The sequence below is a fragment of the Mustelus asterias genome, chromosome 29 (assembly GCF_964213995.1).
Source record: "Mustelus asterias chromosome 29, sMusAst1.hap1.1, whole genome shotgun sequence".
Taxonomy (NCBI): domain Eukaryota; kingdom Metazoa; phylum Chordata; class Chondrichthyes; order Carcharhiniformes; family Triakidae; genus Mustelus; species Mustelus asterias.
Window position 1 is genome coordinate 1,072,216 of NC_135829.1, and position 27,915 is coordinate 1,100,130.

Genomic DNA, 27,915 nt, shown 5'->3' on the forward strand with positions numbered 1-27,915 from the left:
AGACGCCCCTTAAAACTCACTATCGCATCAGCTTCCACTACCTGCCCCAGCAGCGGGTTCCAGGCACTGGTCATAAGAACATAAGAAATAGGAGCAGGAGTAGGCAATCTAGCCCCTCGAGCCTGCCCCGCCATTCAATAAGATCATGATCTGAAGTGGATCAGTTCTACTTACCCGCCTGATCCCTATAACCCCTAATTCCCTTACCGATCAGGAATCCATCTATCCGTGATTTAAACAGATTCAACGAGGTAGCCTCCACCACTTCAGTGGGCAGAGAATTCCAGAGATTCACCACCCTCTGAGAGAAGAAGTTCCTCCTCAACTCTGTCCTAAACTGACCTCGCTTTATTTTGAGGCTGTGCCCTCTAGTTCTAGCTTCCGTTCAAGTGGAAAGAATCTCTCCACCTCTACCCTATCCAGCCCCTTCATTATCTTATAGGTCTCTATAAGATCCCCCCTCAGCCTTCTAAATTCCAACGAGTACAAACCCAATCTGCTCAGTCTCTCCTCATAATCAACACCCTCTCCCTGTTAGACTGAATTGTGTGAATGGGAGTCTGACTGGGTCAGGATTGGATCATTCAACTTGTTCAGCTCCAATCAAAGTGGAGAAACATTTGGAAGGTTTGGAAATTCCCGCCTTGAAGGAGCTGCGAGATTGTGATTGGTTGAAACAGAGCAAGGCTTGTGATTGGTGGTTCTGGCCTGAATCATGATTGGCCGTGACGTATAGGCGCGTCCGGGTTGTGATTGGTCGAGCTCCTGTGGGCGGGGCAGGGATCTAGATTGTGATTGGCCGGACTGATATGGATGGACACAGGTTGTGATTGGCTGTTCCGCTGCGCGGAGGCCGGGGTTGTGATTGGCGGGTCTGTTGGGCGGGGCTAGGCTGGTGTGGGCGGGGTCGGACCATAACCTGGATTGTGATTGGCCTTGGTGTTGTGGGCGGGGCAAGGCTGCTCTGCTGAGCGCGGGCCGGCTCCGCCATGTCTGTGAAGCGGCCGCGGTGGCGGTTATCACTTGGGGCGCGGAGGGGAAGCGGTCCCGGCGGGGGAGGCCCTCCGGCTGCAAAGCGAAGCTCGGGAGAGGCCGCTCTTCCCGGGGACAACTGCGGCTCCGCGGCTGAGGAGGAGGCGGGGAACCGCCGGCCGTCGAAACTCTCCCGGCGGTTTTGGAAAGGCCGCCCGGGAGAGGGGGCGGGGCCGGGGGAGGGGGAGGGACCGGGGGAGGGGGAGGGACCGGGGGAGGGGGAGGGACCGGGGGAGGGACCGGGGGAGGGGGAGGGACCGGGGGAGGGGGAGGGAGCGGGGCCGGGGGAGGGGGAGGGAGCGGGGCCGGGGGGAGATGGGCCGGGCGGGGGGCCCTATTACCTGCGGGGTTTCCTGGCGGTGCTGCGGGCGGTTCTGGGCGGTGAAGATGAAGAGCTTTTCAATGAGGAGGATCAGCGCTGGCTGCGAACATTCCAGAAACTCTCAGGTGAACTGCCGGTCCCGGGGCTGCAAATACCCTCCCCCCGGGGCCCAGGCGAGACACCCACCCACCCCCCCCCCCCCCACTTCGTGCCCCAGGCGAGAAACCCACCCACCCCCCCCCCACTTCGTGCCCCAGGCGAGAAACCCACCCACCCCCCCCCCACTTCGTGCCCCAGGCGAGAAACCCACCCACCCCCCCCCCCCCCACTTCGTGCCCCAGGCGAGAAACCCACCCACCCCCCCCCCCCCAACTTCATGCCCCAGTCGAGAAACCCCCCCCCCACTTCGTGCCCCAGGCGAGAAACCCACCCCCCAACTTCGTGCCCCAGGCGAGAAACCCACCCCCCACTTCGTGCCCCAGGCGAGAAACCCACCCCGCACTTCGTGCCCCAGGCGAGAAACCCACCCACCCCCCCCCCACTTCGTGCCCCAGGCGAGAAACCCACCCACCCCCCCCCCCCAACTTCATGCCCCAGTCGAGAAACCCCCCCCCCACTTCGTGCCCCAGGCGAGAAACCCACCCCCCAACTTCGTGCCCCAGGCGAGAAACCCACCCCCCACTTCGTGCCCCAGGCGAGAAACCCACCCCGCACTTCGTGCCCCAGGCGAGAAACCCACCCCCCACTTCGTGCCCCAGGCGAGAAACCCACCCCCCACTTTGTGCCCCAGGCGAGAAACCCACCCCCCACTTTGTGCCCAGGCGAGACACCCACCCCCACTTCGTGCCCCAGGCGAGACACCCATCCTCTCCCCCGGACACTCTTGGGTTTTCCAGTGAAATCCTGGTGGATTTGTGGTGATGCCTCTGGTGGTTGAATAGCTGGACCCAGCCTCCAGCTCCTTCCTTCGGCCCCAAATAACACGGTGCTGGGAGAATTCCGCAGCTCTGGCCGCAGCTGCTTGTGGAGAGAAACTGGGTGAATTTTCCAGTCCAGTAGATTTCAGATCTCCATCCACATTATTGCTCTTGATTCAGAACAGAGCCATTATTGTGATCCCCACAGTGTTGTTACACACAGGCTCATACAAATAAACAATGGAATATTTAAAATAATTAAATATTTTCTCACATGCACAATGTTGTTGATGTTTAAAAAGAGAGACAAGCCAGTTAATGGCCCTCAAAATGATCAAAGTTGGGAGGTGAATAATCCTTAATGAGCCATATTCAGCTCCAGAGTCCCAGAACCCTGACTGCTTGGCTCTATTCCAGATCTATTTCGGGCAAATAGAATTGTCGAGTTTATGCCACCTTGATTCTACATTTTTCTTGATGTTTTCAAATTCTCTCTTGAATGTTGTACTTGAATCTGCTTTGTCACCCATTCAGGCAGTACATTCCAATCGTAATAACTCATTGTATTAAAAAAAAGTCTCCTCAATCCTTGGGTTCATTCACCTTAATGCTGGGTCCTCTGGTTATTGACCTTCCTGCCACTGGAAACAGCTTCTCCTTATTTGTTCTCAGAATCCCTCATAATTTGAACATCGCTAGTAAATCTTCCCTTATCCTTTTCTATTCTAAGGATAATATGTGAAGATGCTGGGGTGGGCACAGTAAAAAGTGTCTCAACATCAGGTTAAAGTCCAACAGGTTTATTTGGAATCATGAGCTTTTTTGACTCATCACCTGATGAAGAAGTAGTGCTCCGAAGCTCGTGATTCCAAATAAACCTGTTAGACTTTAACCTGGTGTTGTGAGACTTCTTAGTAAGGATAACAAGCTTAGCTTCTTTTGTCTCCATGTTACTGGAGTCTCCCATCCCTGCTATCGTTCCAGTAAATTTCTTCTGCATCCTCTTCAAAGTCATTCTATAGCGTCCAGAATTGGAGACATGAATGCAACTGAGGATTAAGCAATATTTTATAAAGGTTCACTAACAAAAACAACTTTAGAACCTTTAATGAAGCATTAAAATGTGCTTAATTAAAAAACAGTATGATACAGAGTCACATCATGAAATATTAGGCCAGATGAACAAAAGCTTGGTCAAAGAGGTAGGTTTTAAGGACTGTCTTAAAATAGGAAAGTAAGTTCAAAAGTCAGAGAAGTGTAGGGAGGGAATTCCGGAACTTAGGGCCCAGACAATTGAAGGCCCACGCTACCAATGATGGAGCGATTATGACTAGAAATGTGTAAGGGGTCAAAATTAGAGGAATGCAGAGGTTTGTGGGGCTGGAAGAAATTCCACAGATTGGGAGAGGGAAGGACATGGAGCGATTTAAAAAAACAAGGATGAGAATTTTAAAATCAAGCCTTTGCTTGATCGGGTTTATGGGTCAGTGAGCACGAGACGTGCTGAGAGGTAAGTCATGGGCAACAGAGTTTTGGATGACTTCAGGTTTACAGAGGATAGAATGTGGGAGAGCAGCCAGGAATGTTTTTGAACAGTCTAGTCTGGAGGAAATGAAGGCAGAAAACCCACGTGCATGTTTAACAATTTCTCCTGCTGTTTGAGTCTGATGTTCTTGCTGTACTTAGAGTGCCCCGTCTTATTCACAGCTGCCGGGCAGATGCTGTATGTGCGACTCTTTCAGCGGAAGCTGAATTGGCTGAAAGTGATGAAACTGAATTATGATGAGATCGCTCTGGATCTGACCCCCGCCATTGAGGAGCTGAGGCTCGCAGGCTTGTTACAGACAGGTAAAGGCTCCCAAGGGGAGGGCAGCTTTTCAACAGAAAATTGAAGAAAGCTACCTTACTAAATTTAAAATGTTCTTAACCTCCAGCTCTCCCCAAGGCCCGAGCACCTGTTCAAGGACTCTTTGATCCTTTGACTCCGGCCTGTTGTGAACCCCACCTCAACCCTCCATTAGTGCAGCGTCTCTCTGGACACACTCTCTGGAACTTTTCTCACCCCAAACCAATCCCCTTCTCCCTTCATCTATACAAACCTTCTCAAAACATCTCTTTAATCAAGCTTTTGGTAACCTTGTTCCCAGTGACTGTGTCTGCCCTTTTATCTCTATTACCACCGCTGCTATCTTTCGTGAAGGGTTTCAGACCTTTTGCTCTTCTCTGGATACAGAGCCAGGAGCAGGCCTGAGACAGACCTGGAGTAGACTCAGGATGTGAGATGGGGGCAAGATGTGAACCGCCAATCCCTTTCTCAGCATCAATCAACACTGAACGAGACAGTCCTAGCCCTTCCCCTCCCAGGGCTCTGTGTACTTACAAAGAGAACAAAGAAAATTACAGCACAGGAACAGGCCCTTCGGCCCTCCAAGCCTGCACCGACCATGCTGCCCGACTTAACTAAAAACCCCTACCCTTCCAGGGACCATATCCCTCTATTTCCATCCTATTCATGTATTTATCCAGATACCCCTTAAAAGTCACTATCGTATCTGCTTCCACTACCTCCCCCGGCAGCGAATTCCAGGCACCCACCACCCTTTGTGTAAAAAGTCTGCCTCATACATCTCCTTTAAACCTTGCCCCTCGCACCTTAAACCTGTGCCCCCTAGTAATTGACTCTTCCACCCTGGGAAAAAGCTTCTGACTATCCACACTGTCCATGCCCCTCATAATCTTGTAGACTTCTATCAGGTCGCCCCTCAACCTCCGTCGTTCCAGTGAGAACAAACCAAGTTTCTTCAACCTCTCATAGCTAATGCCCTCCATACCAGGCAACATCCTGGTAAATCTTTTCTGTACCCTCTCCAAAGCCTCCACATCCTTCTGGTAGTGTGGCGACCAGAATTGAACACTATATTCCAAGAGTGGCCCAACAGGGTTCTATAAAGCTGCAACATGACTTGCCAATTTTTAAACTCAATGCCCAGCTGATGAAGGCAAGCATGCCGTATGCCTTCTTGACTACCTTCTCCACCTGCGTTGCCACTTTCAGTGACCTGTGTACCTGTACACCCAGATCCCTCTGCCTATCAATACTCTTAAGGGTTCTGCCATTTACTGTATATTTCCTATCTGTATCAGACCTTCCAAAATGCATTACCTCACATCTGTCCGGATTAAACTCCATCTGCCATCTCTCCACCCAAGTCTCCAACCGATCTATATCCTTTGATGGTCCTCATCGCTATCCGCAAATCCACCAACCTTTGTGTCGTCCGCAAACTTACTAATCAAACCAGTGACATTTTCCTCCAAATCATTTATATATATATTACAAACAGCAAAGGTCCCAGCACCGATCCCTGAGGAACGGCACTTGTCACAGACATTCCCCTCCCAGGGCTCTGTGTTTTACACACTGATGATGTTCTTTTCACTCTTGCAGGGTCTGAGCTATGTGATATTTCCGAGGCCCTGAACCTGCTGTCGGCTCCTGAGCTCAGACTATTGGCTAAAAGCTTCCACCTGCGAACCCAGGGTCAGAAGGCAGAGATTCTGAAGTCTGTGCTACGTTTGGCCAAACAGCAATCGATCTTCAGCTGTACACAGAAACCGTCCAGCCCTGGCCTCGCCATCTTCAACAGGTCTTTCACAAGGCACCATTTAACCTTTGTACCAGCTGATGTTAGACCAGAGCAGAGCCTGCTGGGGGGTGCGGGGCGGGAAACAAAGGAGAAATTTTGCTTGTGGGAGAGGGCAGAGCCTGGACAGCTCCTAATCAGCGAAAGGAGATGATGCTGCGTCCCATTCCCAGGTTATGGTGGGTGGAGGGGCGGCGCAGTCAGTGAGCCCAATGGCCTTTCCTCCCTTTTTGAGGCCAATGGCATCAATCATTCAAAGGGAAAGTAGATAAGTATACGTATATATGGTTCTAGATGATTCTATTCTATCTTAGAAAGGAGTGAAAGGATATTGAAATGGGTTTGATGAAGAGAGGTGAGAGGAGGCTGATGTGCAGAATAAATATCAGCATTAACCAGCTGTGCCGTGTATCTGCAGTAAACTGGCATCATGTATTCAATGTGTTTAATATTGTTGTATGTTGTCAGGGTGAAGGAAATGGTGGGACCTTGTGTCAGAGTCGCTGCGCCAGCCCGTGCTGTGTTCTCACGGGTGTTGTTACTTTTCAATCTGACGGAATTGACGGATGAAGAGGAAGCGGCCAGTGCAGGCCAGAGTCAGCTCTCCACAGTAATCCTGGTCAACATGGGTCATGTGACGTTCCCCACCTACACTGTCCTGAGGGAGAGGAAAATATTCCGGCACAGAGCTGACCTGCTCAGGTGATGCCGCACTCTGATCTATTCAATAAATACACACACAATGTAACATCCAGTTAACAGGATAATTAAAGATCGATATATGGCCAGCTAAATGATATATAATAGATGGAAATATCAGATTGCTGGGTGTGTAGGTGGATGAGTGAAGTTCCCAATAAGATTACATAGCATTCTGCTGAGGATTGCTGCCAGTCGAATCAAACAGCGTTCTGTTCCTTCCTTGACAGGTACGCTGAGGCTGTACATTCTCAGGCTGAGGTGGTGACAGCGATGGCCAATGGAAGCTGGAGTGACGCTCTCCAGATTTCTAAAGCTGCCAGGGAGAGGTGGATGCATCTGGAGAACAGCAGCGATGTTGGGTAATGAGAGGGAATTCACAGCACACGTGGGGTGGCGTTCAGTGCATTGTAGACTTTCACTTGGAGCTGGTGTACTTAGTCACCGCCTTTGTCCCTCCGACACAGCGTGCGTGGCCAGTTCCCCGGGCAGCGGCAGGCGCACAGCGGTCTGGATCTCCCGGGGGCTGATGGTGCTGTGCTTCTTGTAATGGACCAGATGGGAAGCCTCACCCACGATGCGCTCAAAAATATCATTCACAAACGAGTTCATGAGGCCCATGGCCTTGGAGGAGATGCCGTTGTCGGAGTGAACCCGCTTCATCACTTTGTAGATGTAAATGGACTAACTCTTTTCTCCACCATTGCTGCTTCTTCCCATTTCTTAATGACAGTTTTCACTCCCTCCTTGGAATCTGGTTTTGATGTTGGTTTCTTCTCATCAGCCATCTTTAACTTCACACACAGGGACTGTGGTTCTCCCAGTGGGCTGTGTCAGGTGCTAACAGCCTTCAGTGGGGATAATGACCCCTCTCTGGGTGGCACTGCAACTCCCATCCCCCACCAGCAAATAATGACCGAATGAAGGACCTTTGCTTTAATTCCAGAACTGTGTGTGTTGACAGCGTGTGGGAACAGACAGTTCAGGGAGCTGGGGAGTGACACCCCAGTCCCCTTGGAGAAGCTCAGATAGAGGGTGGGAAAATGGATCAGAAGAATAACACCTTGCATTTACATGGAGCCTTTAATGTAATAAATATTCCTGGGAGACAAAACAGTCGGAGCAGTGATCAAATAACTAAAGAGGTGACCATTTGCAAGGCAAAGTCGAACTGAGGCCCTGGTTAATTCATTGTGAAGATTGGCAGGAAAGGATAACCAGACTCATAGTCCCTTGCAATCAGCAGAGGCTTGGATACGTCCCAGCAAACACTCCCAGGACAGGTACAGCACGGGGTTAGACACAGAGTAAAGCTCCCTGGTGTTGCTTTGTACTGCTCCAAGTGTTGCGTGTTCACTCTCACTCCTCTGCTTGTTGGTGCTGTTGATACAGCTCCTGAAGCTTACCGTGGTTTGTAACAGTGAATGGACAGGTAGGTTTGAGCCCAGGACCATGAGGACAAAGTGCCGGTAAAACTCAGTCACGTTGTAAACATTAAATATCTGACAAGTGTTTGTTTTGATCTTACAGCGATTGAGTGTTGGTTAATTTTAGGTTCTACCAGGGGCTGCCAGTGTTTTTGCGACGTTTCAGTGCGGGCTGGGTCTACACTCGAATCCGATCCCATGGGGTGGAAATTTTACAGCGACTACACATGTATGAGGTAAACATTCAAAAGTTACATAAACCTCGTGATCCAGTCCCAAGAATAGTGGTCTAGCCCAGTGCTGAGAATGGTGATCTAGTTCAGTGCTGGGAATAGTGATCTAATCTGGTGCTGGGAATAGTGATCGAGCCCTTTGCCGAGGAGCCAATGCAAGGTATGGTGATCTGGTGATACAGTGCAGGCTTCTGATCTTGTATACGTTCTGGTAATCTAGTGGTGCAGTTCAGGGATCCACCCAGGGTGTGATGATCCAGTGATCTGGTACTATAGGATCCAGTGACCCAGTGGGGGGATAGTATGATCCAGTACAGTGCTCTGACAATCAAATGGGGGAAATTGGTGATCCGGTAGTGTACAGTAATCTGGTGATCCAGTTTGGTTCTGTAAAGATTCTGTGCAGGGAGTGAGGGCAGTTCTGATCGCTCATTTTGGTTAGTTAAGCTTATCTTATTATGGATCTGACTGAAGCTGCTGGTGTCAGAATATTAAACTGTGTCTTTGAATCTCATTCCCAGGAGGCAGTGGAGGAATTGCAAAGTCTTTTGGAACAAAGCATCTATTGTCCAGAGAGCCGCGGGCACTGGTGGAATCGACTTAGTCTGAACCTCCATCAACATTTAAAACGGATTGATGAGGTAACAGTGAGGGAAAAATCAAGGTTTCACATCATTGCCAAGTCCTTGTATACGTCAGTGCATTGAAGTGGATGGGGGCAGATCCCAGTTCTGAATGATTTGATTTAGGGCTGGCACGGTGGCACAGTGGTTAGCACTGCTGCCTTACTGCGCCAGGGACCCAGGTTTGATACCAGCCTTGGGTGACTGTCTGTGTGGAGTTTGCACATTCTCCCCGTGTCTGCGTAGGTTTCCTCTGGGTTCTCCAGTTTCCTCCCACAGTCTAAAGATGTGCGGGTTAGGTGCATTGGCTATGCTAAATTGCCCCTTAGTGTCCCAAGATGTGTAGGTTAAAGGAATTAGCTGGGTAGATGTGTGGAGTCACAGGGATAGGGCAGTGGGTGAGCCTGGATAGGATAGTCTGTCAGAGAGCCAATGCGGACTCAATGGGCCGAATGGTCTTCTGCATTGTAGTAATTCTAAGATTATATCACAGAATGCCCACCCATATTTAACACAGTGGAGAGGATTGAAGCCAAATCTCTGAATTCTGATAGTTTTGCTGCACAATAAGCTGGGTTTGGTCACTAACTAGGTTAAGGTAACCCGGTTGAGGAATGCTCAAGATTTAACAGGCAGGAGCTGATTCTCTCTTGGCTCACTGACTCTCTCCAGATGATTGTTAGAATGAATTCCTTTTCATGTGATTTTGGATTCCAGACAATTCGGTGTTTGCTGAAAGGTTTGGATGATGTGTGGGTTCACACAGGACATCGGTTGGCTCTATACCAGAGGGCCCTGCGGATACGGGATTCTCCGAGCTGGAAGAAATGGAAGCACCTTCTTCAGGATGTGCCAGTGATGAAAGTGCAAGATGTGTCTCATGTGAGTGTTTGAGAGTCGGAGCTCAGGGACCCACGGTTATTAATAATTTACCCAGTGCCAAACATTGCATTTTTTTGTTGTCATAATCGAATTTGGATGATTTTATTTTGTTTTTATCATTTTATTGACTGGGTTCAGCATAAGCCTGACTGGATCTGTGTGCAAAACAGTGAAATAAACTCCCTCGATTGTCAGGCACCATATCAGCTGCTATTTCAAAGCATGGTTGGACCAGCACATCGCTCTCCTCTCCCTACCCTGGGCCCCAATTTACCCAGCTCTGCTCCTGAAGGTGCTGACACTCGCTGGATACCTGTCCAAGGATGCCAGTCAGTCAGCCACCTCACCTGTGCAATCTGTTCACAGGAATCTTCCTCACTAAGATCCCCAGCTGGAACTGTGGCTGAACTTTCTCCAGTTCAGTCAGATTGGGACTAATTGTAGTCATTTTCCCATGGGTGGGAACAGACTTGGAATTCAAAACTACCCGGGGTTTTCCTGGCCCAGGGGCTCTTACGTAACCCTTTAAATGATTTCAGGGCAGTAGTGCCTTGGGTTCCAAGCTGTTAGAATTTCAAGTTGTAATTTTCTTTCTAGGTGACAGTGAAGGGCAGAACGTGCCCAGGGATGGGCAATGCCTTGTTCCTGGTGGAGAGCCGCAGTGAAGAGACAAATCTGAGCCAGGGGGAGCCTTGCTCTACAGTGATCTGTTCAGTGGAGGAGGTTTCTTTGGCCTACTATAAGCAACAAGGCTTCGATCAGGGTAATCACTGCATGGAATTTGCTTATTGTTGTTGAGGAACAAGCAGTGCATGATGATTTATTACCCTGTCTATTACAGGAATACACGGTGAAGGAGCCACATTCTTAACGCTGTTTGGACTCCTCTTCTGGGACATCATCTTTCTGCCTGGAATCCCGGATGTTTTCCGCAACCCGTATCAGGTATTTGCTAAAAGGTCGTGTTTGAGAGATGCTGTGCCTCAGTCAGAGGCTGGTGGAAGCTGTTAGTTTCAATTCAGACTGCTATAGAGGCACAGGACCATACCACTGGACTCTCTGGAGAGTGGTTCAGTCAGTCCTCTCTCCTGATCTAGTGTAATCCTGCGAGTTTATTTCCCTCAAGTGCCAATTGCATTCAGTTTCTTACTGAAATCCTCACCTACTTGGAACACCTCAGCGAAGATTTCTGGGAATGGGATTAAAGTAGGCTTGATGGCCAGTGCAGACACGTTGGACTGAAGAGCCTCTCTCTGCTGTAAAGCTCTGACTCCACTTGCGCCACCCATATAGGCAGAGTGTTTAGGTCATTACCACTCACTGCGTAAAGTAGAATATTGTCCTCTAGATCTCCCCACCTTCCCTTGTGCAATCAGTTAACAGCAGCAGTGTTTTTGTCTGCAACATTTAAACTGTTATAATCTTATACAGCTGTACAAATTTCCCTCAGAAAATTCCATGTTGTATCATGAAGATATCTTGCTGTGGAGGAACAGGTAGCTTTGAATTGATGGATCCCAAAGCTCTCCAGCACTGGGAGTTTTCCTGACCTGATGTCTGGATCTGTTGTAAACTCATTGATAGAGACTGATCATTGTATAATGTGACCACGGTAAAAGACAAACTAGATGGAGCAGGTCCTTTATCATCTGGCGATTGCTGTGTTACTGTGATGAATATAAAGGCCTTAATTATTTATGTCTAGGCTTGTCCTCTAGATCTCTACACCGAGTGTTTCTATCAGCATCGGAAAATGCCCATTGAATTGAGGCTCCAGTTCCTGCAAGAAGCGTCCATAGAAACTCTGCACAAACTCGTTGCTGATGCGTGGAACGACCATCAAGGCACAACAACTACGTTAATCAACTGGAAGATCTTCAGCTCTCTTCAGCAAGCACAGGTAAACAGCTTCTATCCCAGTGTCTTAGCAATATTGTTACAGTGACACAGGATTAAACTTTTCCCACCCACTGTATCCTATTACAATCTCAGCTAAAGGTCACTCACTTATTTAAAAGGGTATCGAGATATACACCTTGTGATGTGGGCTACAGACCTAATGCTGGACAGTGGGATTAGGCTGGCATGTTCATTTCTGGGCCAGCACAGACACGATGGGCCAAGTGGCCTCTTTCTGTGCTGTCCATTTCTATGATTAGACAGTGGACTGTTTGATTTGTACTGAAGTTGTTCCCTTTTGGTTCTGAATTGACACATTTGTGGCATGTTTTCAGAGTCTGGTGAGCTGTCTAGGTGGTCTGTTCCTGAGTGGCATTTGTAGCATTCTGGTCAAAGACTTGAGGCACTGCCGTGGTGGCCTCCCTGATCTTGTTGTCTGGAACAGCCACAGCCTCCAGTATAAGGTGAGTGAGTAAGACTGAGGCAATCACCAGCCTGCAGCCTCTCTGAATCCATTCACAATTGCCTGTTAGTTTCTGTCCTGTTCATTTGCATTGAAGTAAGAACAATCCTGTATCGCGGGCTCTCAGCCAGAGAGTGGAAGCCACTGCTCCTCAAGCCCTCGTGTTCAGAGAAATCTGGCCCTAGTTCCTGCTCCTTACTCAGTATCGAGGTCTTTCATCCTCCCTAACACACTTATCCAGTGAGAGCGCACAGTGGATGCAGCTGTGCCCAAAGAACTGGGGGCGACTCTCCCAAAAATATTCTAAGTGTCAAATTTGTGGGAAAACTGGAGTAATTCACACTGATTTTTTCAGTGAGAGTTCAGACTAGAATCTCTGTCTGTGCACTGCTGAAGGCACGAGCATGAATCTCGTTAGATTTCAGGGGCATGGCCTATTCGCACAGGAGAGGCTGAAACCAGTGGAACTCTGCACATGAGAATAGTGATCCAGTCCAGTGCCACCCCGATCGCTGGCCTCCCTACAGCCCTGACCGGATCCCAATACAGAGTGACAGCAGGGCACCACACCCCCACTGATCACTCCTTTGGCAATGCTCCATGCCTGGTGGGCAGTATCATGGTGCCCCTTGAGCAGTGCCAGGGGCCCAGGCTGGCACTGCCAGAGTGCCCATGGCCAGTGAGCACCTCCATCGCACAATCCCCTGGGAGCCCCTGATTGCTGCACCACCCCCCCACCCATTCCAGCAGGGTCATCCCACCAGTTCCCCGAAAGTGGGGAGCTGTAGTAATCCCTGCTGGAGTGAAACACTGGCAGATGGGAGATGTTAGCGGGCTCGCTAATTGCATTTAAAAAGTATGTAAAATATTATTTAAACGCTAGACCCGCCTCCCAGCCGAATTCCAGCGCCGCGCAGAACGAACACTCACGGGAATCCCACGAATCGGTGACTCGCAATTCTCCCAGCCCACTGCGCCGATTTTTTATGGGAGAATCACCGTGTGTGTCAGACATCTTTACACGCTGCACTCCCTGAATATCAATGTTCCTCTCTCACCTGAAGTTATTACCTCACTGTAAACTCTCCTCACCTGCCATTTATTTCTCTGGTTTCCAGCTGACAGAAGTGAAAGGTCCAAGTGACCAACTCTCCCACAAGCAGGTGGTGTGGCTGGATCAGCTGCGGAGACTTGGGGCTGATGTCGAAGTTTGCCACGTCAGTGCAGTCGGAGCACAGAGTCACAAGCTCAGCTAATGCCAGTGAGAGGACAGCTCAATCCCCCACCATTCCTGTACCTATGACCACACTGGAGCTACAACCCAGCAGCTAGAATGAGGATTCTGTTCACCCTGCAGGACAGGGTGGGTGCAGCCTGGATAATGAGGTTCCTGGCTGGAGATAGCAAATTGGATGAGGTGCTGGAAGATGGCCAGCATCAATAACTCTCTGCCAATGCTGTGCACGATATTCTGAAATAGCCCAAGGAGCTCTTCCACTGACTCATGTTTCTGCTGCCAAACCTCTAAGAAAAATTCACATGGATGCCGGAAATCTGAAATAAAGATATTTCTCAGTAATATTAACATTAACTCTTTCTCTCTTTACAGATGCTGAATATTCTCATCACTTTTTATTTCAGATTTCCAGCATTGTGGCTTTTACGCACTACTACTGTACTTGTATAAAGAGCTCTGGAGATGTCCCCATATTGAAAATGCATTAAATATTTCATACTCTGCAGTATCATGCCTGGTTGTGTCATGGTTATGTTACAGGACCAACCTAATTGAAGCAGTGTCATGGTTATAATATTCTCAAGTCTAAACTGTTCACTGATGACACAAAGTAATAATTCCCAATACTAAATAGTTACACAGGTAACTATTCCCTTTATCATGAGCACATTGTAATAGTCAATGTTTCAGATCTGGGACAGAAGTCCAGAGCAAGAAATTCTAAGTTTTTTTTTAATTCATTCGTGGGACATGGATGTTGCTGGCTGGCCAGCATTTATTACCCATCGCTAGTTGCCTGAGGTTGGTTGAGAGTCAACCCCATTGCTGTGGCTCGAGTCACATGTAGGCCAGACCAGGTAAGGATGGCAGATTTCCTTCCCTAAAGGACATTTGTGAACCAGATGGGTTTCTCCAATAATTAACAATGGTTTCATGGTCATCAGTAGATTCTTAATTCCACGTATTTTTTTGCTTGAATTCAAATTCCACCATCTGCCGTGGCAGGATTCGAACCCAGGTCCCCAGAACATTAGCTGAGTTTCTGGATTAATAATACCACTAGGCCATCGCCTCCCCATTGGTACACCATCACAAACCCTCATATCTGTCATGATCTTTTTACAATTCTTCCTTTTCAAAAGTCAAACTTTGATCCCAACTCGACCCTCTCTGGGTCTGTTTATAGCTATTGATTTTTGGGCTCCGAATCTTAGCTTCTCCCCTGTTCCCCCAGCCCCACCAAACCACAGGAGCCAATGAGGACAGTAAGTCCTCACTTAACATTTCTTGCCCAGAATCATATGTGTGCTATACTGTGCATTCCTGACTGAAATAACTTGCAAAATAAATCACTAAATGTAGAAATACTATAAATTCAAGTTAGATAGCACTCACCAGTCTGTTCCTTAATAAGCAATCAGGCCTGAATTGCTTCCACTCCAGTGTGATGGGTTCAGAGATGGCTGATAGATCCAATGTGCAATCTACAGGCTGCCACATGTGGCGCAGATGTTGCTTGGAGGTTTTTGGATTCATTCCCTTGCCCTAACTTTGCCTCTGTATGAAGTCTGCGTTTGATCCCTTTCCAAATTAACCTGATCTCATTTTGCTCGGTCGTCAGGAGAGATGTTAAGATGTTTTTTGGGGACATTTCAAAGTATCCCAAAAGTGTTTCAGTGCAGGTGCCATTTTTCTGATTAGTGCCTCAATGCGGCCTTAAAATGGTTTCTCTACCTCACTTGCTGTAGAGTTGAAGGCCAGACTTGGGGCTCCAAAATTAATCAGAAAATTGCAGAGCCAGGCTCCTGAGTAGTAAGTACAACACCCTGTATTTTTTACCCAAAAAAGTCCTGAGACAAGAAAAGCAACTTTACCTACAGTGGCAAATCTCTCTCACCGACTTTAAGGCGGCCTCTGTCTCACCCATTAAGCGCCACCACAGGCATACCGGACACTCCAACATTAAAATCAGCTTGCAGAGTCAAGAAGTGGGCCTCTTCTGCACAGGAATGAGCAACACAGGATTCAACTTCAGTCAGGGCAGCATGGAGGCAGTAGTGAGCATTGCTACCTCAGGGTTCAAATTTTAGCCTTGGGGGACTGTCTGTGGAGTTTGCACATCTCCCTGTCTGCGTGGGTTTCCTCCCACAGTCCAAAGATGTGGGGGTTAGGTGGTGGATTGGCCATGCTAAACTGCCCCTTAAAAGTCCAAAGATATGGGGTTATGGGAAAGGTCTGGGTGGGATGCTCTGTCAGAGAGTCCATGCAGACTCGGGCTGAATGACCTCCTGCACTGTAAGGATTCTATGAACTTGTTGCTTGCAAAAAAAACCTGTCAGTTTGGATATTCTTCATTGTAAATTTTACTTCAGTTCTTTTTAAAAAAAGGTTTCCTCAAGTGCAAACGAACACCTCTGGTCACACTCGCTTCAGCATGATACCAATCAGGTCACAAAATTCAACATCACAAAACAACATGCAATGGTACAAAACAATGATAAATCAAAATTGACCCTGCAAATTGGGAATACAAGCCCTAAAAACTGCCAAAAACCTTAAAGCAGGGCAATTTAAAACTCAGGTTTACTGTAAATAAACACATACAAACACCTGCACTCACAAAAACACCTTTCTAAATGAAAGCCCACATTTACGCTCTGTTGCCCTCAATGTTCAATAAACTGAACAGGTGAACAAAATGGTGTTTAAGAATAGTATACAAGCTGCTCATTCTATTGTAAACCATCAGCAGAACCTTATAGGTGTTCTGATTCTCTCAGGAAAAATAACATTTTTAGCAAAGACTGAGGCAAAACAAAGACTTAGATGTGTTAAAATTGATAGCAGGGAGTCATCTGGTACCTTGTGAGCTTAAAGCTGTATTGGGAGAGGTGAAAAACATTCAGACATCTTGGGTACCTGCCCTGCATTGATTGGTTAAAACATGATTGACATTGAGTAAACTAGTTGCAAAAGAGATGTACTGTCGAAGCTTTGCATCATGCACCCATCAGGATACTTAGCAAGAATACCAGTCACAAAGAGAACTACAATTTATACTGCATGAGTGTGCTCATTCACAAGGATGTTGCCGGGACTTGAGAAGCTGAGTTACAGAGAGAGATTGAATAGGTTGGGACTTTATTCCCTGGAGCGTAGAAGATTGAGGGGAGATTTGATAGAGGTATATAAGATTTTCATGGGTATAGATAGAGTGAATGCAAGCAGGCTTTTTCCGCTGAGGCTAGGGGAGAAAAAAACCAGAGGGCATGGGTTAAGGGTGAAAGGAGAAAAGTTTAAAGGGAATATTAGGGGGGGCTTCTTCACGCAGAGAGTGGTGGGAGTGTGGAATGAGCTGCCGGATAAAGTGGTAAATGCGGGGTCACTTTTAACATTTAAGAAAAACTTGGACGGGTTCATGGATGAGGGGTGTGGAGGGATATGGTCCAAGTGCAGGTCAGTGGGACTAGGCATAAAATGGTTCGGCACAGACAAGAAGGGCCAAAAGGCCTGTTTCTGAGCTGTAATTTTCTATGGTTCTACGGTTGGCAAGTGGACCCTGAGACACATTGATAACAATGTACCAGGGAACAATTAACTGCCAAGCTTTTGTTCAAATGCAAACCAGGAAGGTCAACTCTGATTGGTCAAGGCATTATGGGAAATAAACCAGGGAATGGCTGTACCCCCAAATTTTTGTTCTAAAGATGCAATTCCTGGATATGCTCCTTCTGTCTGCAAAGCACAGTGCCATGTATGTGAATATATGGAGCTATCATCTCGACTGATAATCTTAAATTTGGTTTGTCTAATTCTTAGCACAATCTGGACAACACTTGCTCAATAATCAAGCATGGACTGGTTGAATATAAGCTGGGCTGGTAACTGTTCCCTGGTGCATTCTCCACGGCAATGCCCCGAGCAGAGTCCACTTGCTAACCAATCAGCACTCTCCTCTCATGCAGTATAAACTAATGTTCTCTCTACTATTGATATTCTTGCAAACTGTCCTGATGAGTGCAAGACTACAGCATCTCTCTTTTTTCAGCAATGCTCAAGTTCTGTATGAGCATTCAGAGGCATGGCAGTCCTCAGGTTAGGCAGCCGCCTTCTTCAGATATAGATGGACCAAGAAAGAGCAAGGAAGACAGAAGAGAGAGTTCCCGAATGTTCACAAGTGACTGAGATCAGCACATTGTTCTAACCACCCGTTTGTCCTCTGGGATTAATGAACTGCTCTCTACCGTCAGTTTTCTGTCTATTTAGCTAATGCATTATATCTAAACCTTAGAATTACACGCAAAGACTCAATTGCCTACTCCCGGTATGTGAGACTCCCAAACACAAAACCTTACACAGGACTGACAGTGTGACAAAAAGGAATTTGAGAGGCAGGGAAAGACCAGTTGGCCCATTGAGCCTGACATGTCTCAATAGCAACCTTCACGTCACTGTCTTATAATGTTCATTATACAATGAGAGGCTTTAGACAGGTAAGCTAAGAACATTTACACCCAAGTATTTATTGCTTCATTTGAGGCACACAGGAAAAACAGGAATTAAAATACATTGTAATGCACACAGTGCACAGCAGCTGAAACCCAGCTCATCCCTTCCAACACCCGCTGACAGAAACACCTGCTAAACATGGAATTAAATAACAGGCATTGAATAAATAGCAGAAAACACAGGAACAACCAAGAAAGGGAAAGCAATAACATTATCAAGAATGGGTTGAATGTGCAAAAGAAAAGCAAACATCCTGTATTTAGAGACATTTAATGCTAAAATGCAAAAAGGGTTTCAAACGGTTACAATACTCCCCAGGTCTGCATTGGCTGCTGCCGCTATCATTTTTAGCTTTAATGCTTTAGTTTTAACAGATCAAACGCTTACTGAATAACTCCCTTGTGCTGACAACACCCAGGATACTCCAGTTTGAAACACTACAGTCATTCAAAGCAAAGAGTTTCATAATGAACACGCTTTGTTACAGAGGCTCACTGGAACCATTCCCTAGTCAGAAGTTCCTAGTAGCTTTGTGGGACTTTCTTGGTTTAATAGGACAAGATTTATTCTGAACAGGATTCAGTTTGTCTAAGCCAACACTCTATCCCAGGACACAATGCTCTAGTTGGACACTTTATGGCAAGGACTGTATTGCAAAGAAGGATACAGGCACTTAATTAATGTATCCTCATCTGCGATTTAAGACAACATTGGGCAAAGTGTGCATAGATCATTCCTCAGCCAGAAAGGAGACTGATCACAGGACACAACATGGCTTTGGGTTAAGCTGCAATTAGACTGAAAAGATAACTCAGTATGATTATTAAAAATAGAACTATTTTCTAGAATATAGAGTAAACTTTTTTAAATTAAACTTATAATTAAGATCTCAGACAAGTCCAGAGGTGAGCACCAAACTCTCTCAGCCCTTATCATAAATGTTATACAACGGTGCCTGTTATTCACCAGGTATCGAGGAAGATGTGGGGTAAATTCTCCCCCTCTTATCTCCACACTCTACAGAAGCTTTTCCACCTTAAGGCTTTCTTGTTCCATGTCTCCAGAATCTTTTTTTAAACCTAGAACATTACAGCGCAGTACAGGCCCTTCGGCCCTCGATGTTGCGCCGACCAGTGGAACCAATCTAAACCTCTTCTGGAGATTGTCGTGGAATCCTCTGGGAGGATGATCCCAGAGTGAGAACATCTGGAGGAGAAATTCATTTTCCCACACCAAGGTACCTTGGTCACCAGTCACTGAATCATTGTCGGAGTTCAGAACAGTCAAAGGATCACAGGAGTCATCGGATTGTGTCAACATTTTTCCAATAACGTTTCTGCTTGTTCAAAGCTTAAAAACTGGTAAAAGGCAAAACAGACCCCAATCTACTGAGAAAAAGTGCAAACTGTGGGACAATGCAGCAATGACCAACACCTGAAAGTGAAGAGACAGACTAAGACAACTCTTCAGATAGTGGCTGAATCTCACCCAACGCATTAACTTGCTTTGATCTTTCAGACTAACCGACCTGCTGTGTACATGCTGTAGTTTTCATTTCACTTAATTTATGAATTCTCTATTTTCTAGATTTATGAAGCTTCTTAAACACAGCTCTGCCACCCGAGGTGGCAGCGTTTAAGAAATTACAACATTTATGTGACTTAAGCTGGAGGACACTCGATGGGGATCTGCAGAATCCAGGCAGCAACACATGGAAGTGTTTATCGATAGACGGGCTGAACTATCAGATCTTTCCCTTCAGTGATTTCTACAGCTTTCCTGCTCAGCATTGTGTGCAGATAACACATCCTTAGATTAAAAATGACAATGATACAGTTGAAGTTATCCTCACTGAGGGTAACTGCGAATGCAGACAGCCATTCGTCACAAAATCATCTTGGATTAGAGAGGTGCTGTTCAGCAGTGAGTCAGAGCAAGGCAGAGCTTGCAGCTTTGCCTCAAAGGGAGAGAAGCTTTTAACACAACCACCAACTTCCTACGGGACTAAATTGAGAATCGGAACCCACGTTTCCAAGGCGATATATAAGCGATTTCTCTGTAGCCATTGACGGTAAGTTGCACTGGCAGAAATCTCATATCAAGGTCCCCCCACACTGCCGCAATGCGACACAAGGAAAATCCAGCTGCTGCAGGTGATTGTAACAGTATTGGGTATAAATCGATCACAGTTCAGAATTACAACTGTCAGGCACTTGTGGTGATGAGAGGGATGTTTCAGGAGCCAAGCTCAGAGGTTTTCAAATGATTTTATGAACAGTAGGAATGTTAGTCACACAAACCATAGGACCCAGGACCTAGGGTCAGGCAGAGCTATACTCTGGTGCTGTTGTAAGCTCTCGCATTTCTGAATGAGAAATTACCAGACCAGCCCCTGCTGCTTCTATCCATCCAGCAACTGCTGCATATCAGTGTCTGCTTACAACAGAATTGAGACGGAATTCTCCATCTCAAATATGCTGCCAACAATCACTTATTACTTGGAGCCAAGGTCTACCTGAGTGAGAGTCAGCACCTTCAGGAACTGTCCTCCAGTGAGAGTCAGCACCTTCAGGAACTGTCCCCCAGTGAGAGTCCGCACCTTCAGGAACTGTCCTCCAGTGAGAGTCAGCACCTTCAGGAACTGTCCCCCAGTGAGAGTCAGCACCTTCAGGAACTGTATCCCAGTGAGAGTCCACACCTTCAGGAACTGTCCCCCAGTGAGAGTCAGCACCTTCAGGAACTGTATCCCAGTGAGAGTCAGCACCTTCAGGAACTGTCCCCCAGTGAGAGTCAGCACCTTCAGGAACTGTATCCCAGTGAGAGTCAGCACCTTCAGGAACTGTCCCCCAGTGAGAGTCAGCACCTTCAGGAACTGTCCCCCAGTGAGAGTCCGCACCTTCAGGAACTGTATCCCAGTGAGAGTCAGCACCTTCAGGAACTGTATCCCAGTGAGAGTCAGCACCTTCAGGAACTGTATCCCAGTGAGAGTCAGCACCTTCAGGAACTGTATCCCAGTGAGAGTCAGCACCTTCAGGAACTGTATCCCAGTGAGAGTCAGCACCTTCAGGAACTGTCCCCCAGTGAGAGTCAGCACCTTCAGGAACTGTACCCCAGTGAGAGTCAGCACCTTCAGGAACTGTCAGCACCTTCAGGAACTGTATCCCAGTGAGAGTCAGCACCTTCAGGAACTGTATCCCAGTGAGAGTCAGCACCTTCAGGAACTGTATCCCAGTGAGAGTCAGCACCTTCAGGAACTGTGTCCCAGTGAGAGTCAGCACCTTCAGGAACTGTATCCCAGTGAGAGTCAGCACCTTCAGGAACTGTATCCCAGTGAGAGTCAGCACCTTCAGGAACTGTATCCCAGTGAGAGTCAGCACCTTCAGGAACTGTATCCCAGTGAGAGTCAGCACCTTCAGGAACTGTATCCCAGTGAGAGTCAGCACCTTCAGGAACTGTATCCCAGAGAGAGTCAGCACCTTCGAGAACAGAGTAAAATCGGAACAGAGGTGTATTCTCTGTGGATGGGTTGAATAAGCTGCTTTGGCAGTTTCCATTAATTACAGCACAGTGACAGGCAATGTAAAATGCTAACATCCCCCTTTCTAATCTCTCCAATACTTCCAGTATTTCATATCCTTCAGTTCTCCCTGCTGCCTTACAATCAAAGCACGGTGTGAACACTGCAAAATCACAGCCCAGGTCACCAGAATGCACAGGATGGTGGGAATGATCGGTATTGAGATATGCTGAATGCTCACGGTTTGCTGTTACAGGATTAATTTTCTATATTCCTTGTGCAAGGTTTAGTTATATTAGTTTTGAAGGCCTCGTGTGTTGTATTGTGCGCTGAGAGGGGTAATGGAGGGGAGGGGGGGGATGCTCGCTCTGACAGAATAAGCTCAGTAATTCTGCTCTGAAGGTGCATCCCCATCAAACACAACACAAGGAACAGCCTCCATCTCCCCTAGTGCGATGGAATTTAATTCCCCATCATTGGGATATTCATTGCCCCAAACTCCCAAATGTGGCCTTGTGGCCAACTGGATTCAAGGCTGGTCAGAGATTGTGCCTTTTTTTAAATGTACAAAAAATAATTTATTCAGGAATAGCTTTTTAAAAAAAAAAAATTACTGGAATCTTTATAAACTCTTTCGGCAAACGTGACCGTTAAGGCATGAGATCTTAGTGCTGAGAAACACTTTTCATTTGAGGCACCCAGTGAGATCACAATTAGTGCAATGTTACTGCTGTCACGTTGTCATTGGGTGTCAGGGTCACAGAGCTGGCAGAGCTCCAGCTCAGACTGGCCCCAGAAAGACACCAGTGTCTCACCCACTGTGCCCCCCATTACAGGGACTTTGCACATAAAGCAGGCAAGGAGTGACAGCTTATGGTTGCAATTATGCTTTGAGAAAAGAGAAAGGGCTTCTTCAACAGAAACGTTAAAGAAACTCTCTGGGAGCGGAGATGTGCAAACATCAAGTTCTCTCCCTCTAGCCTCCTTCCTCTTAAAATATCTGTGCAAATCTCTAACATACCAGTTTGCATTACTTGTCAGTGTTAGAGAGCAGCGTTCAGTTTGATTAAGTTTAGCTTTTGGCCTTTACTGGGATGTCAGTGCCTCACTGTTCCCATTCCAGGGATCCTCAATCTTCATTGGCCAGGGTTTCTGTAGAAGGCCATGTCTTGGCACCAGTGAGCAGGAATTTACTGAGTGGTGTTCCCAGAATGCTCCGTCGACAGAGGTTCCCAACAGGAGAGAAGGGAAAAGATGAGGAGAAACAGTCCAGCTCACCAGGGGTTTGACTGAAGTCTTTGGCTCGGAAATACATCCTGCGACTGCAGGAGTCAGGAGTGTCAGAGAGACAGGGGTCACTCCAGCACTGGCGGAGACGTTGCTGGAGAGTTTCGATGTCATCTGCCAGCAACGAGATCTTGTGAAAGGCGCTGATAAATCCTCCGTTGGTGATCTGTGCCTCGGGGATCCAGCGTAAGTAACACTGCTTCCACAGCTGGACATGTGCGCTGCTGAGATGTGGCAGGATCATTCCGTGCAGGTCCAAAGGCTTTGAGAACCAGTCCCTGAAATAACGCTCCACGCTGCGATCATGGCTCTCATTGAGTTGCATTAAATCAGAGTTTGGTCTTTGTATCGAGTTCCTGCGGGGGAGGAAATCGTGTTGGTCACTCAGTTTTCCGTTCTTCATCGTGTACACCGAATAGATGGAGGAGGAGGAATTTTTCTGGTAAGAAAAAAGTAGTAAAATAAACAAGCTACTTTGGCATTCTCCATTAATTACAGCACAGTGACGGGGAATGTAAAATGCTAACAACCCCCTCTCCAATACTTCCAGTATTTCATATCCTTCTACACAGTTCTCCTTGCTGCCTTACAATCAAAGCACATCACAGTCCTCTCTGACTAATGCCTTGCCACCATCTCAAGCTCCTCAACCCTTCCTTCCTCCAATTTACAGGCTTTTATACCCAAGCAAACCCTCAGCCAGCTTTTCTCCAGTTTGCCTTGCCCTGTGGCCTTAGGATCTTTATCCTCCCCTCAGATCAGCTTTTAATGTTACCCAGGAAGGAACTCGAGCTCCTGGGATTCTTGTCCCCCAATAACAAGTTAGCCAACATTGTAGAAAATGCACCATTTTCTCAGGGTACCAGACAGATGGCAGTCTGGGGCTAAGAACTGGCTTGAGTCTCAGGTCAACATTTAAAGCACGTACACAAACTCGCAGGCACACTCACCTTCACTCTTTTGAAGGATTTGATTGTCCCATTCTGCACACACGTCACACTTTTGCCAATGTACAGAGGGTTATTGAACAGTGTCAGATCTTTAGCTGTGAACTGCAGCGACCAGTTCCAGACAGAGGGCAGCTCCAGACCTTTCCCTTCACATTGCAGGTTTCCATTAGTGGCAAAATCCTGCAGTTAGTGGGAGAAGGAAATTAAATTAAACCTAATCACCTGGTATAACATTGCAGACACTAAATTCAGTACAGATCGAATTGTTTAGAGTCTAGTTAAGTTGGTTAGCAATATGTCCAATGTTAGTTGTGTGAGGATTCAATCACTGGTCAGTATGTTGCTCTGGTTTATGAATTAAAATGGTTCACTGAATCAGTGCAGCTCCTCGTGGTACATTCAGTCACAACAGACACAGCCAAGCCCCAAATGCATGTGGACATTGGGGAAGGGCAATATCAGGCCATTTATAACATCCCTCATGGTTATCTACCCACTGGACAGCGAGCTTCCAGCAACTGCAGCCAATAGACAACACCTACAGGGAGGGTAAACTATACCCCCAACACGCAACATCTTCTATCGTTGTCAGCACTCACCTGGCTCTGTTGCATCCGCTGATAGGGACTGTTGAAAAGGAAGGTACCAAACAAGGGAATCCTCAGGCTGTCATATAAAACAGTCAGGTAGGTCTCAGTAAACTCGAATGCGGCTGGGAATTGCTGCAATAGCTGCCACACACAGTCCAGGAACAGCAGGAACAAGGGACACTTCAGTGCACAGAAAAACACAGTTGTAACTTTAATACATCCATATTAGAATTAGGACATCACAGAAGCTGCCTCACTCTCAAACAGCACAGGAGTGTGTCTTTAGAGCATTTATAAATATAAGTGTGAAGCCACAGGAAAGGAAGTCATTGATTACTTGGTGAATATTTTCCTCATTTGTCTTTCAAAACTGGTGTAATTTTAGGAATTGGAATGTTTTATTACCAGGGGAAGGTTTAGTGTAATGTTTACTAGATCGGTTGGTATTTCCTATTTATCTTAACTAGGGAATATCAATAAGGGTAATAGAACATTGGTTGAAAAAACAATATCAGCACAGACAGGAGTAAAGATATGAATTTAAATTAATCAGTAAAATAATTAAACGTTAAAAGGTGGCAGGGCAGGTGATGTGTGGTGGCAAGGTGCTAGCATGTGGACATCTGTATGATCCAACCAAACATCTGCAGCGAGTGTCAACGGCTGGAAGAATTTCAGTTCAGAGTCACTAAGCTGGAGACATTACGATGCAGACATTACGATGCATCAGGAAAGGGGAAAGTTACCCGGACATTTTGTTCAGGGAGGCGGCCACACCCTTTAGAATAGGGTGGTTTGATTTGGTCAGGAACAGGAAGGCGATACTGTTAGGGAGGCAGGTGTGGGGATCGAGAAAGCAGAGAAAGTGGAGGGGCCTCAGCCTTTGCAATTGTCCAACAGGTTTGAGGTTCTGGACAAAATCGGGAACTGCAGGGCGGTTCAGCGAACGGACCATAGCATCGTAGTGCAGGAAGCCATTCCAGGGATGTAATGGTAGACAGGGATAGTATCAGAAAGTTAAATTGTGGCTCAAAATTTGGCAGAAATGGATTCATGGGGCACTGGCAGCAGTATTCGGTGAAGTGGGACTGTATTGACCTGAACCATGCTGGGATCAGTATTGTGATGAGTCGTGTAACTGGGGCGGTTCAGGGGTTTTAACTAAATAGTGGGGGCGAGGGATTCTGAGGGGGATAATGTGATCAAAACTCACCCTGGGACAATTCTCTGCTGCAGTGGGGCTCATGTGAAATGTAAATGTTGATCTAAAATCCAATCCACTGGACATTTCAAATGTAATGATTGACCATCTGAGAGGTGACTGTGGGGGAACTCCACTTCCCAGCACAGCCTTACTGCAGGTTGCTTGGTTTGAACCGAACACACTGATTTTAAGATAACAAAGGGAGAGCAGGTGTAACCCTCACCTCGTGTTTCTCCGACTCTCCGAGATGGTTACAGCGATCCAGGAAGCGGTAACCGGCCACAACCCACTCTTTCTGAATCAGGCTCTGAAAACCCAGCAGAGTGCGGAAATGGGGGTCCAACATCACCTGCACCACTGAGGAAATCACACAGCTCAGGTCTCTTCCTTCCTCCTCTGATGAAGGGACATAATATAGTCGACATGGGTGAAAAACTTCATTTCAAACACTGAGTTCCATTAAAAGGCGTACATTCAGAGCAGCAGAGAGACAGAGAACGGTGCCCATCTGTGACGAGCATTCTCTCTCTCAACACTCATTTATCCCTTTTTTCTGATAGACACCTAATGCCCTGCTCCACATTTACCATCAGTGTGAGTAGACAGATATACTTGGAATGCTGTTGGATTAGTAGTTCAGGAGGTCCAGGGAAATGCCCTGGGGCATGGGTTCCAACCCCACCACTGGTGGAATTTGAATTCAAATTAATAAAATATGGAATACAAAGCTAGTCTCAGAAATGGCGGCCGTCCAACAATCAATTGTTGCAAAAACCCATCTAGTTCACTGATGTTGTTTAGGGAAGGAAATCTGCCATCCTTATCTGATCTGGCCTACTTGTGACTCCAGGGCCACAGCAATGTGGTTAGACTCTTAACTGCCCTCTAAATGGCTGAGCAAGCCATTCAGTTCAAGGTTAATTTGGATTGAACAACAAATGCTGGCCCTGCCATTAACACCCACATCCCATGAAAGAATAAAGACAAAAATTAACAACCTCAAGCTATACTGAATCCACTTTAACGGCTTCCTCCTTTCCTGCGAAATGTGCAACGCCATCAGCATCAGTACATACTGAATATTGCTCTGTGTACAGGACCAGGTACACCTGAATATCGGTCTGCGTACAGGACCGGGTACACCTGAATATTGGTCTGCGTACAGGACATGGTATACCTGAATATTGGTCTGCGTACACCTGAATATTGGTCTGCGTACAGGACATAGTATACCTGAATATTGGTCTGCGTACACCTGAATATTGGTCTGCGTACAGGATCGAGTACACCTGAATATTGCTCTGTGGACTGAACAATGTGCACCTGACAAAGTTTCTTTTCTTTATGTTAAAAAGACTTGGATTGAGAATACAATAGTAGTCGCTTCAAAATGGTAGTTGACATGAACGCAACCATATTAGAATTTCCACGGGAGTCAGCATTCAAGATTTCAGCCAGAATTAACAAAAGCAGGTTCGTGTCGGCCTTGGCTCAGATTTGAAATTTCGGTCTGTAAGGGAAGCTGCATTGTGTAGGCGTATATAGGTTGGTGTACTGAGGGGAGGCCATGTACCCGACATTGCCGAGTATGCAGGAAGCCGTGTACCCGACATTGCCGAGTCCGCAGGACGCCGTGTACCTGACATTGCCGAGTACGCAGGACGCCGTGTACCCGACATTGCCGAGAACGCAGGACGCCGTGTACCTGACATTGCTCAGTACACAGGATGCCGTGTACCTGACATTGCTCAGTACACAGGATGCTGTGTACCCGACACTGCTCAGTACACAGGACGCCGTGTACCCGACATTGCTCAGTACACATGACATGGCTCACACTAGCACACTACAAATGGTTCTTAACCATGTGAAAAACATATTACTCACCCTGAATGATGACAGAAATATTCTCGCTGTATATCCATTGTGTAAGTTCTGCTGAGTGCTTCAGGAACAGTCTATGGAGATAGGAAGACCACACAGAGTAGATTCAAAACAAGCATTTCCTTTTATTCTCTCTCTCTCCTTACTTGATAGCAGTGGCCACATTGAATATGAGTCTACGGGTCCCGGCCCATGCTGAGGTACAGGTTCTGCAGGCACCAACTTGTGCTGGGGGAACAGGATTTGAAGCCACTGATTCATGTTGGGGCACAGGTTCTGGGCACACTGACTCCACCTGAGGTAGATGCACTGTGGGATTGGAATTATTGGCTGCACAGACTCCTGGAGTACAGGTTTAGTGGGCATTGATCCACACTAGAGTACGGGTGCTGTGGATGCTGGGGACTGGTTTCCCCAAGAGGGTAAATGGAGTTAATATACAGATTAGCTATAATCTGACTGCTTGGCAGAGCAAGTTTAAGGAGCTGAGTTGCCTCCTCCTGTTCCTAATGTTCAGAGTTGCAAAAACAGCAGCATTGACAAAAGAATGTAGATCTTCAATGTTTAACTGCAGTCCTTAAGCAATTGAGTTACTG

At 47.0% G+C, this 27,915-nt stretch overlaps 2 protein-coding genes across 2 annotated transcripts in view; one reads left to right on the plus strand and one right to left on the minus strand.

Annotated features, from left to right (window-relative positions):
* Window positions 1-989: 989 nt before the first annotated feature.
* fan1 (FANCD2 and FANCI associated nuclease 1) lies at window positions 990-13,881 on the plus strand. Its single transcript, XM_078199805.1, has 14 exons — window positions 990-1,199; window positions 1,299-1,479; window positions 3,979-4,119; window positions 5,720-5,918; window positions 6,384-6,617; window positions 6,845-6,976; window positions 8,169-8,277; window positions 8,796-8,915; window positions 9,615-9,779; window positions 10,377-10,542; window positions 10,621-10,724; window positions 11,485-11,679; window positions 12,014-12,142; window positions 13,260-13,881. The coding sequence occupies exons 1-14, from the start codon at window positions 990-992 to the stop codon at window positions 13,395-13,397; spliced, it is 2,223 nt and encodes a 740-aa protein (XP_078055931.1). The 3' UTR covers window positions 13,398-13,881.
* A 5,589-nt stretch (window positions 13,882-19,470) lies between these two features.
* mtmr10 (myotubularin related protein 10) overlaps window positions 19,471-27,915 on the minus strand; it is a 36,168-nt gene continuing 27,723 nt past the window's right edge. The window contains exons 12-16 of the mRNA XM_078199877.1: window positions 27,323-27,393; window positions 25,659-25,831; window positions 24,241-24,411; window positions 23,642-23,821; window positions 19,471-23,130 (exon numbers count right to left, since the gene is read on the minus strand). Coding sequence (XP_078056003.1) covers window positions 22,534-23,130; window positions 23,642-23,821; window positions 24,241-24,411; window positions 25,659-25,831; window positions 27,323-27,393 — 1,192 coding nt within the window. The 3' untranslated portion in view covers window positions 19,471-22,533. The remainder of the gene's footprint in view (window positions 23,131-23,641; window positions 23,822-24,240; window positions 24,412-25,658; window positions 25,832-27,322; window positions 27,394-27,915) is intronic.

Excerpts from the sequence above, each read along its gene's own strand:
- fan1 (XM_078199805.1), top strand. The coding sequence starts at position 990 with ATGTCTGTGAAGCGGCCGCGGTGGCGGTTATCACTTGGGGCGCGGAGG. Across the intron at positions 5,919-6,383 it reads GGCCTCGCCATCTTCAACAG|GGTGAAGGAAATGGTGGGAC; the intron begins GTCTTTCACAAG and ends GTATGTTGTCAG. Across the intron at positions 6,977-8,168 it reads GAGAACAGCAGCGATGTTGG|GTTCTACCAGGGGCTGCCAG; the intron begins GTAATGAGAGGG and ends GGTTAATTTTAG.